The sequence below is a fragment of the Mobula hypostoma genome, chromosome 1 (genome assembly GCF_963921235.1).
Source record: "Mobula hypostoma chromosome 1, sMobHyp1.1, whole genome shotgun sequence".
Taxonomy (NCBI): domain Eukaryota; kingdom Metazoa; phylum Chordata; class Chondrichthyes; order Myliobatiformes; family Myliobatidae; genus Mobula; species Mobula hypostoma.
In genome coordinates this window covers 29,364,419-29,376,642 of record NC_086097.1, presented here as the reverse complement: position 1 = coordinate 29,376,642, position 12,224 = coordinate 29,364,419, and the positions used below count along the sequence as shown (strand labels likewise).

Sequence of the window (12,224 nt, the reverse complement as noted above, 5' to 3'; positions counted from 1 at the left end):
GTTTTTGCTTTTCTTTTGTTTCAAAGGGTGAACCTGTCCACTTGCTTTCCTTCTCCCGTGACTCTTGACCTCACAGCACTTGCAGCTTTTTCCAACCCTCTTGGAAGCCACTCTGACCTTTGGATGACCTCCTTTGTGGCCACAGGCTCTGCTTTCATTTCTCTAATCGTTACACTACTTTGACCACACCTGTATTTTTAGAAATTCCTTGGAACAGGAACTTCTTTAAGGAACAGCTTCCGTTATAAGTGAATTTTATTAGCTTGTGCTAAAAACTCTTGACAATACCCTTACACTTGTTAGATTGCTCGCTCTCTCTGGCCTTGATGTGATGTGATCTGTTTTTAACTTGTATGCTAGATTGCAACTCAATATACCTGCTAAGGTCATATGCTTTTGCCTTTGCAATTTCATACATCCATACCACATTAACCTACTGTATACTCACACAGAAGTATTTATCCATGTTTCTTCTTTAACAACATAGTGGTTGCCTTGGGATTCTTGTGCAATGTTCAAAATAAATTTATTATCAATGTGTCACCATATGAGACTATAAAATGTAGGAGCAGAATTAGACCATTTGACCCATTGAGTCTGCTCCACCATTTTATCATGGCTGATCCAATTTTCCTCTCAGCCTGAATCTCCTGCCTTCTCCCCGTATTCCTTCATTCCCTGACCAGTCAAGAATTTATCAACCTGTCTTAAATATATATAAAAACTTGGCCTCCATTGGTGCCTATGACAAAGAATTCCACAGATTCACCACTCTCTGGCTAAAGAAATTCTTCCTCATCTCCATTTTAAAAAGACACCCCTCTATTCCGAGGCTGTGTCCTCTCGTCTTAGACTCTCCCATCATAGAAAATATCTTCTCCACATCCAATCTATCAAGGCCTTTCACCATTCAATAAGTTTCAATGAGGTTACTCCTCATTCTTCTGAATTCCAGGTGAATACAAACCCAGAGCCACCAAACACTCTTCAAATGAAAAGCCGTTTAATCATGGAATTATTTATGTGAACCTCCTATGAACCCGCTCCAGTTTCAGCACATCCTTTCTAAGATAAGGGCCCAAAACTGCTCACAATACTCCAAGTAAGGCCTCATCAGTGCTTTATAATCTCTCAACATTACATCCTTGCTTTTATGTTCTTGTCCTCTTTCAATGATTGCTGACATTGCATTTACATTTCTCAACACAAAGTCAACCTGCAAATTAGTCTTTGGGGAATCCTGCTCAAGGACTCACAAGTCTCTTTGCGCCTCAGTCTGGCAAGATTTTCCCTTGAGGAAACCATACTGACTATGGCCTATTTTATCATATGCCTCCAAGTACTCTTGAGACCTCATCCTTATTAATCGACTCCAACATCTTCCCAACCACTGAGGTCAGACTAACTGGCCTATAATTTCCTTTCTTCTGCCTCTTTCTCTTCTTAAAGAATGGAGTGATATCTGCAGATTTCCAGTCCAGAACCATTCCAGAATCTAGTGATTCTTGAAAGATCATTAATGCCTTGTGGGCCACCACTTTTAGTACCACGGGGTGTACACCATCTGGTCCAGATGACTTATCTACCTTTTCAGTTTCCCAAGAGCCTTCTCTCTAGTTATGGTAACTTCACACTCTTCATGACCCTGATACCTGGAACTTCCACCACAGTGAAGGCGGTCACAAAATACTTATTAAGTTTGTACGCCATTTCATTATCTCCCATTACTACCTCTCCAGCATAGTTTTCCAGTGGTCCGATATCCACTCTCACCTCTATTTCACTTTATGTATCTGAAGAAACTTTTGGTATCCTCTTTAGTATTATTGGCTAGCTTACATTCATATTCCATCTTTGCCTTAATGACTTTTTTAGTTGCTTTCTTCAAAGTTGCTGGTGAACGCAGCAGGCCAGGCAGCATCTCTAGGAAGAGGTACAGTCGACGTTTCAGGCCGAGACCCTTCGTCAGGACTAACGAAGGGTCTCGGCCTGAAACGTCGACTGTACCTCTTCCTAGAGATGCTGCCTGGCCTGCTGCGTTCACCAGCAACTTTGATGTGTGTTGCTTGAATTTCCAGCATCTGCAGAATTCCTGTTGTTTGTGTTGTTAGTTGCTCTCTGTTGGTTTTTAAAAGCTTTCCAATCCTCAAACTTTCCACTGATTTTTAGTCTATTATATGCTCTCTCTTTGGCCTTTATGGTGGCTTTGACTGGTTAGCCATGGTAGTGTCATCTTTCTTTTAAAATACTCCTTCCTCTTTGGGATGTATATATCCTGTGGCTTCCGAATTGCTGTCAGAAAATCCAGCCGTTGCTGCTCTGCTCTCATCCCTGCCAGTGTTCTTTTCCAATCAATTCTGACCAACTCATCTCTCGTGCCTATGTAATTCCCTTTACTCCACTGTAATACTGATACATCTGACTTTAGCTTCTCAAATTTCAGGATGAATTCAATCATATTATGATCAATTATCCCTAAGGGTTCTTTTACCTTAAGCTCTCTAATCAATTCTGGCTCATTGCACAACACCCAATCTAGAATAGCAGATCCTCTAGTGGGCTCAACCACAAGCTGCTCTAAAAAGTCATCCCATGGACACTCTAGAAATTTCTTCTTCTCTAATCCAGTGCTAACCTGATTTTCCCGATCTTCCTACATATTGGAATCCTCCATGACTATTGTAACATTGCCCTTTTGCTATCTCCCTTTGTAATTTGTAGGCCATGTCCTTACTACTGTTTGAGGATCTGTATACAACTCCCATCATGTCCCTTGCAGTTCCTTAGCTCAATCCCCAATAATTCAACACCTTCTGACCCTATGTCACCTCTTTCAAATGATTTGATCTCATTTTTTTACCAACAGAGCAATGCCACCGCATCTGCTTTCCTGCCTGTCCTTTATGCATTGTGTATCCTTAGACATTAAGCTCCCACATATAATGTTTTATCAGCCTTGATTCACTGATCCCTATATCATACCTGCCAATCTGCAAATTCATCTACCTTGTTCCGTATACTGCATGCATTCAAATACAACACCTTCAGTCCTGTATTCACCCTTTTCTATTTTGTCCGCCTTTAACATTGCAACTCATCCTGTTGTCTGCAGTTCTGCCCTATCACCAGTCTCGCCTCACTACACATTACCTCTGTTTGTAAAACAGCTACCTCATGTTCATCTCTATTATCCGTCTCGCCTGTGATACTACTTGCATTGAAATATATGTCTGAGGTCTTACCAACATCTCCCTCCTCAACTTCCCCACTAACTGTTCTGGCACTCTGGTTCCCATTCCCTTGCAACTCCAGTTTAAGCCCCATCATGCAGCATTAACAAACCTTCCTGCTAGGATGTTAGTCCCCCTCCAGTTCAGATGCAAACTGCCCCTTCTGTACAAGTCCCACCTTCCCTAGAAGAGAGCCCAATGATCCAAAAATCTTATGCCCTCCCTCCTACACCAACACCTTGGCCATGTATTAAACCCTATAATCTTCCTACTTCTAACCTCACTAGCATGTGGCGTAGGTAGCAATCCTGAGATCACAACCCTCGAAGTTCTTCCCTTTAGCTTTACACCTGACTCCCTAAACTCCCTATGCAGAACCTCATCACTCATCCTACCCATGTCATTGGTACCTACATGGACCACAACCTCTGGCTGTTCACTCTGCCAGTTAAGAATGCTGAAAACTCAATCTGAGATATCCTGGACCTTGGCACCCTGGAGGCAATATATTATGTGGGAATCTTATTCTTGCCCACAGAACCTCCAGTCTTTTCCTTAGTTAACAAATCCCCTTCACCGCAGCGTGCCCCTTCCCTTCTGAGTCACAGAGGCAGACTCAGTGCCAGAGTGACTTTCCTCTGTTAGGGTCATTCTTTCCCCCCCCCCACCCCCACTCCCTGACATTGTCCAAAGTGGTATACCTTTTGTTAAGGAGGATGGCCATAGGTGCTCTGCATTGGCTCCTTTAACCTTTCCCCTTTCCTGACTGTGACCCAGTTTCCTGTGTCCTGCACCTTGGGTGTAACTGCCTCTCTCTATGTCCTGTCTATCACCCCCACCCCCACCCCCCCCCCGGCCTCTCGAATGATCCATGGTTCTCCCAGTTCCAGCTCCGACTCCTTAACGCAGTTTGTTAGAAGCTGGTTTGTTAGGATGCACTTCTTGCAGTTGTAGTCGACAGGGACACTGGCAGTCTCCTTGCCTACTCGCATCCCACTATCCTGCTTGGCATCTCTACTGTCCTTGCTGAGTAGATACGAAGAAGGGAAGGAAAAAAAACTTAACCGTCAGCTTTTCTTTCCTTTGCTTTCTTTGACTAAATCATCTCTTTGTTGAAACCTCAAAGAGCTGAAGCCTCAAAATCACCCTGACTCTGTCTATTCAGACGATCGCTGCTGCACTTGTCCTGGCCTTCCTTTAATTTGCTGTTGCTTATCAATTAATCCTAAATGCCAATTGGTTGCTGGTCAAAGCTCTTTTTCACTGTAGCAACCCGCTGTGCTGTCTTTTGTGCTCAGGCAACGGACCTGAATGAAGTCCCCTCCTCTCAAAACTTCTGATGTCCGATATGCTACCCTGGAATTCATTTTCTTGCAGGCATTCACAGAACAAAGAAATACAATAGAATCAATGACTAACAAACACTTGCACTGTTGTATGTACAATAACAATATTGGTAAAGCACTTGTACAGATACTTGGATAGGAAAAGAGTAGAGAGATACTGGTGTAATACAGACAAATAGAATTAGTGTAGATGAGCATCACAGTTGTCACAGACGATGGGCTTATTTCTGTGCTCTATAATTTCTATGATGTTTTAGATCCTGATACATTTGCAATCCAATGGATCTCAAGAATGAGGCATAAAACCTGTTGCTTATGGTTGTTTCATTAAGTGTTACAAGAATGGAAATTGAACAAGAAAGAGGAGTCGAGAGGAAAAAACGAAGAAAACCGTTATGGTTATCTCGTACTCAGAATAGAGATGACAAAAACTTCCAGTGATAACTATTAGCCTATAAAATAGCCATATTCAAGTGGTGTGGTCCCTGCTACTGAAAACTAAGAAGCTTCTAGAAAAATACAAGAGCAACTGTGCTGTAATCACTAGCAAATTCATTTAACAATTATATGTACCTATATAGGTGATTATATAAAAATACAAGAAAAATTGTAACTCCACATCCCAATCCATCTATGACTTCATTCCTGTTCTATTCTTCCCATTTTTGGTTGGACCATGTTCCCACTCGTGTTTATTTGAAATCTCAGTACAAATCTACATCTTCTCTTTTCCTGTTCCTCTGCACTACTTCAGTGACTCTTCTGGCGCGCACACATACTAAACTCTCATATTCCAAACCCCCCACATCCCATTTTCCAACCTAATGTTTTGTGGGGATATGGCATACAATAATTTAAATAAAGATTGAACCATACATATATGTACAGCAAGGTGCAAAACACAGTATATATATATATCACATACAGCACAGAATAATATTAACATACAACATACAATAAAAATATTCTGTAGATGTACAAGTTGACATAAAGAGCATATACCACATAGTTAAGTATGCATCAATATAATGCTGCTGGCACTGTAATGTATGTGTACTGGCTGATAGCAAGGTGTTCAAAAGTCTCTCAGCCTGGGAAAAGAAGCCATTACCCAGCCTAATAGACTTGTTCTTCTACTGCAGTATCTTCTGCGTGATGGTGGGAGATCAAAGAACTTGTGCTGCAGATGGGAAGAGTCCTTGACAATGCTGAGGGCTCTGCAAAGACAGTGCTTCTGGTATATGTCCTGCATGGGGGGCAGGGAGAGAATGGATTTTATTATTTATTTTACAAGAACTGTGTATCACTAGTAAGGCTAGCTTTAATTTTCTAGCCACCTCTTATAACTTTTTCTGTCATTTAATTGAAGGTACTCCTACAATTTCCCTTTCAGCCTGTTGCTCGGTTAACTTGTGAGGCAGCTCCACCAGTCTAGATTGCAGTTTCTAGATGTTTTGCAAATGAGGATTTGTTCCAAAGTTGAATAGGCTGGAGCAACTTTGCATTAGATGTCATTTTGGATGCTGGTTGGTCTGCCTGGTTTTTATTCTTTATTTCAAGATGGTGGTTGCAGTGTAGTGGTGAGGAAAGGTGATAAATTGTAGTAGTGTGTAGAACTCGGCTAGTAGTAGGGACAAATGTCTGGCAGATGAAGTTGGATGCATACAGAAATGAAAGTAGTGCAGTTGCAACAAAATCTAGTGATACTTGGTGGATAGGTGCCCAAATGGTCACTACCACAGTAAATGCAGATTGAGTGCTTATTAGCAAGTGTCATTAAGCATTGACAGTTTGCGTTAATTGACTTGTGAACTGTTAAAGCTGAACATATCTTTCAGTGTCCCATCATATTGCTTGGATGTGTATTTTAAAGGTTAGAAATTTGAAATGCCATTTTGTTATTTTTTTGTCCAAGTCAGAACTGAATGGAACGGCAATGGAAAGCAGTACCAAACTTATTGAAATAATTTGCAGTAGACTGTTGAAAGATTGATTTGGAATAATTTCAAAGTCCTGGCATCAGCTTAACTGCCCTAATGTGGGATAAGTTACATATTCAATAATACCCCTATTCTTTTAAGACAGTTAAATAAAATTTCTTCCCACTGTTTGATTGTAGGCATTTCCCTTTTCCATGAAAAATGTTGGTGATAGTTTTGTATTTGAATGCTAGATAAAATTAATAACCTGCCTTTTTGTGTCACTTAACCAGGTCAGCAATTGTAATCTCTATCGCCTCGGAAAGAAGAAAGGTCTTCCTAGTCGAATGGTGGTCTCAATATTTGACCCACCCGTTAATTGGCTTCCTCCTGGCTACGTGGTTAATCAGGACAAATACATTGCAGACAAGAGTGAAATGAAAGACACGGTAGGTGTAAGCTACTCTCTCTAATGGACGAGGTGGATAAGACTCCTATTTAAAAATAAAAGGGAGCTCTCTGAGCTAGGGGGCCTCCCAGATTCCTTTTTAGTATGAAGTAATATTTTCCACATCAACTTTGTAAGACTTGTTTGAAATTGCACCAGTGCCTGAATTCACAATGGACAGTAAACATTTTGTTGCTGAGCAACGTGTTGGCAATGTCTTCATCTGCAAGCTTCAGAACTTTTAACTGATAAGTAATTGTGATGGTAGTTAACTTGGCTTTGATGGAACCATGTCCAGAGTATCATGGTAGGTAGTCATCCTACTAAAGGGCACATACAAGCATCCAAGAGCTTTAGAATAGAATTCTTGACAAAACAAGCCCAGATATGTTCAAATCGAACAGATATCTTATACAAGAAGAGGAAATTTTCCCTTTTTGTTACCCCTCGTAGTCCACTGCTCCGGGTCTCTTTCGTTTGATATCTCGAAATAGGGGCAGGAATGGTTACTTCGAGTGCCAGGCTTTAGATGTTTCAGAAAGGACAGGGAGGGAGGCAAAAGGGGTGGGTGCATGGCACTGTTCAGAGATAGTGTCACAGCTGCAGAAAAGGAGGAAGATAGAGGGATTGTCTGCGGAGTCTCTGTGGGTGGAAGTTAGGACAGGAAGAGGCCAGTAACTCTACTGGATGTTTTTTATAGGCCACCCAATAGTAACAGGGATATCGAGGAGCAGATATGGAAACAGATCCTGGAAAGGTGTAATAATAAGAGTTGTCATGGTGGGAGATATTAATCTCCCAAATAACAGTTGGCATCTCACTAGAGTAAGGGGTTTAGATGGGGTGGAGTTTGTTAGGTGTGTTCAGGAAGGTTTCTTGACACAATATGTAGATAAGCCTACAAGAGGAGAGGCTATACTTGATCTGGTATTGGGAAATGAACCTGATCAGGTGTCAGATCTCAGTGGGAGAGCATTTTGGAGATGGTGATCACATTCTGTCTCCTTTTCCATAGCATTGGAGAGGGATAGGAACAGACAAGCTAGCAAAGCGTTTAATTGGAGTAAGGGGAAATATGAGGCTATCAGGCAGGAACTTGGAAGCATAAATTGGGAACAGATGTTCTCAGGGAAATGTACGGAAGAAATGTGGCAAATGTTCAAGGGATATTTGCGAGGAGTTCTGCACAGGTATGTTCCGGTGAGACAGGGAAAGGATGGTGGGGTACAGGAACCGTGGTGTACAAAGGCTGTTGTAAATCTAGTCAAGAAGAAAAGAAGAGCTTGCGAAAGGTTCAAAAAAACTAGGTAATGATAGAGATCTAGAAGATTATAAGGCTAGCAGGAAGGAGCTTAAGAAAGAAATTAGGAGAGCCAGAAGGGGCCATGAGAAGGCCTTGGCGGACAGGATTAAGGAAAACCCCAAGGCATTCTACAAGTATGTGAAGAGCAAGAGAATAAGATGTGAGAGAATAGGACCAATCAAAGGTGACAGTGGAAAAGAGTGTATGGAACCGGCTGAGGTAGTAGAGGTACTTATTGAGTACTTTGCTTCAGTATTCACTACGGAAAAAGGATCTTGGCGATTGTCGGGATGACTTGCAGCGGACTGAAAAGCTTGAGCATGTAGATATTAAGAAAGGGGAATGTGCTGGAGGTTTTGGAAAGCATCAAGTTGGATAATTCACCAGGACCGGACGAGATGTACCCCAGGCTACTGTGGGAGGCAAGGGATGAGGTTGCTGAGCCTCTGGTGATGATCTTTGCAGCATCAATGGGGATGGGAGAGGTTCCAGAGGATTGGAGGGTTGCAGATGTTGTTCCCTTATTCAAGAAAGAGAATAGATATAGCCCAGGAAATTACAGACCAGTGAGTCTTACTTCAGTGGTTGGTAAATTGAGGGAAAAGATCCTGAGAGGCAGGAACATTTATGAACATTTGGAGAGGCATAATATGATTAAGATGCCTCTGTCAAAGGCAGGTTGTGCCTTACGAGCGTGATTGAATTTTTTTGAGGATGTGGCTAAACACATTGATGAAAGTAGAGCAGTAGATGTAGTGTATATGGCTTTCAGCAAGGCATTTGACAAGGTACCCCTTGCAAGGCTTATTGAGAAAGTAAGGAGGCATGGGATCCAAGGAGACATTGCTTTGTGGATCCAGAACTGGCTTGCCTACAGAAGGCAAAGTGTTTGTAGACGGGTCATATTCTGCTTGGAGGTGGTGACCAGTGGAGTGCCTCAGGGATCTGTTCTGGGACCCCTACTCTTCATGATTTTTATAAATGACCTGGATGAGGAAGTGGAGGGATGGGTTAGTAAATTTGCTGATGACACAAAGGTTGGGGGTGTTGTGGATAGTGTGGAGGGTTGTCAGAGGTTACAGTGGGACATTGATAGAATGCAAAACTGGATTGAGAAGTGGCAGATGGAATTCAACCCAGATGAGTGTGAGGTGGTTCATTTTGGTAGGTCATATATGATGGCAAAATATAGTATTAATGGTGAGACTCTTGACAGTGTGGAGGATCAGAGGGATCTTCCTGACTGACGGGGTGCAGCAAGTGAGGCTGGGGAGCATCATTTCTAGCACCTGGACAATCAGTACCGGTGCCCCCCCAGGGATGTGTGCTCTCCCCACTGCTCTTCTCCCTTTACACTAATGACTGCACCTCACAGGATCCATCTGTTAAACTCCTGAAGTTTGCAGACAACAGAACTGTCATTGGCCTTATCCGAGACGGTGATGAGTCTGCATACAGACAGGTGGTGGAATGGCTGGCCCTCTGGTGTGGTCAAAACAATCTGGAGCTAAATACGCTCAAGACTGTGGAGATGACAGTGGACTTCAGGAGGAGCTCCCCAATACTCCCCCCACACACTATACTCAACAGTATTGTGTCTGCTGTGGAGACTTTCAGGTTTCTGGGTGTCGCAATCTCCCAGGACCTGAAGTGGACACCCAACACAGACACTGTTATCAAAAAGGCTCAGCAGAGGTTGTATTTCCTACGTCAACTCAAGAAATACAACCTGCTTCAGGAGCTGCTGATTCAATTCTATTCAGGAATAATCCAGTCTGTTCTCTGTTCGTCCATCACTGCCTGGTTTGGATCAGCTACCAAACAAGACAAGAATAGACTCCAAAGAACCGTCAGGGCTGCGGAAAGGATTATTGGTGTGAAGCTGCCCTCGATCCAGGACTTGTATGCATCTAGATTCAGGAAGCGAGCAAGCAGCATCATTGTAGACCCATCACACCCTGGACATCACCTGTTCTAACTCCTTCCTTCTGGTAGGCGCTTTAGATCACTGTATGCCAGGACAAATAGGTACAAGAACAGTTTCTTTCCGTATGCCATCAGTCTTATGAACACTTAAATTTTAGTATATTAAATAAACCAAGTCCACCTGTACATACACTGGTATACCTCATTGTATATAGTTCACGATTATTTGCACTATTGTTTTGTTTGCTTTTTGATTCTGTACAGCGAGAGCTCAGGGAAACCAGTATCAAATTCCCTGTATGTGTCCACATACTTGGCGATAATAAAGGATTCTGATTCTGATCTTGGGGTCTGAGTCCATAGGACACTCAAAGCTGCTGCTCAGGTTGACTCTGTGGTTAAGAAAGCATGTGGTGCATTGGCCTTCATCAATCGTGGGATTGAGTTTAGGAGCCGAAAGGTAATGTTGCAGCTATGCAGGACTCTGGTCAGACCCCACTTGGAATACTGTGCTCAGTTCTGGTCACTACAGGAAGGATGTGGAAACCATAGAAAGGGTGCAGAGGAGATTTACAAGGATGTTTCCTGGATTGGGGAGCATGCCTTATGAAAATAGGTTGAGTGAACTCGGCCTTTTCTCCTTGGAGCGATGAAGGATGAGAGGTGACCTGATAGAGGTGTATAAGATAATGAGAGGCATTGATCGTGTGGATAGGCAGATGCTTTTTTCCATGGTTGGAATGGCAGGCACGAGAGGGCAGTTTTGAGGTGCTTGGAAGTAGGTACAGAGGAGATGTCATGGGTAAGTTTTTTACGCAGAGGGTGGTGAGTGCGTGGAATGGGCTGCCGGCTATGGTGGTGGAGGCGGATACGATAGGGTCTTTTAAGAGACTCCTGGACAGGTATATGGAGCTTAGAAAAATAGAGGGCTATGGGTAACCCGAGGTAATTTCTGAAGTAAGTACGAGTTGGGCACAGCTTTGTGGGCCGAAGGGCCTGTACTGTGCTGTGGGTTTTCTATGTTTCTATCTCCCTGTTACCACTCCAAAATGAAACAAATCTATGTGCATCAAAAATATTGCAACAATGGGGCCTGACATATCACGTGCTCAGCTGGTTTGCCTCTCCTTTCCCAGTGCAGAAGGAATTCTTATAGGTGTTTACACAGCATCTGTGTGTTTCAGGAAGCAGACTGTATTTATGTGCAAATACTTCTAACTTAGCAAACATCTCAAGACGTGGGTAATAGATACCTCCGACTTCTATTTTTCTACAAACCCCATTTCCAGAAAAGTTGGGATATTTTCCAAAATGCAATAAAAACAAAAATCTGTGATATGTTAATTCACTTGAACCTTTATTTAACTGACAAAAGTACAAAGAAAAGATTTTCAATAGTCTTACTGACCAACTTAACTGTATTTTGTAAACATACACAAATTTAGAATTTGATGGCTGCGACACACTCAACAAAAGTTGGGACAGAGGCATGTTTACCATTGTGTTACATCACCTTTCCTTTTAATAACACTTTTTAATCGTTTTGGAACTGAGGATACTAATTGTAGTAGATTTGCAATTGGAAATTTTGTCCATTCTTGCTTGATATAAGACTTCAGCTGCTCAACAGTCCGTGGTCTCTGTTGTCTGATTCTCCTCTTCATGATGCGCCATACATTTTCAATAGGAGATAGATCTGGACTGGCAGCAGGCCAGTCAAGCACACGCACTCTGTGTCTACAAAGCCACGCTGTTGTAGCCGTGCAGAATGTGGTCTGGCATTGTCCTGCTGAAATAAGCATGGACATCCCGGGAAGAGACATCGCCTTGATGGCAACGTATGTCTCTCTAAAATCCTAATATATGCCTCAGAGTCAATGGTACCTTCACATACATGCAACTCATCCATGCCGTGGGCACTGATGCACCCCCATACCATCACAGATGCTGGCTTTTGCACCTTTCGCTGATAACAATCTGGATGGTCGTTTTCATCTTTGGCACGGAGAACTCGACACCCGTTTTTTCCGAAAACTAGCTGAAATGTGGACT

General features: G+C 42.6%; 1 protein-coding gene across 6 annotated transcripts in view; it reads left to right on the top strand.

Annotated features, from left to right (window-relative positions):
• Nucleotides 1-12,224, top strand: part of dicer1 (dicer 1, ribonuclease type III) — a 177,709-nt gene that overhangs the window by 143,036 nt on the left and 22,449 nt on the right. For all 6 annotated transcript variants that reach the window (XM_063045322.1, XM_063045309.1, XM_063045294.1 and 3 more), the window contains one exon: nucleotides 6,789-6,944. In XM_063045322.1, the coding sequence (XP_062901392.1) occupies nucleotides 6,789-6,944 (156 nt within the window). The remainder of the gene's footprint in view (nucleotides 1-6,788; nucleotides 6,945-12,224) is intronic.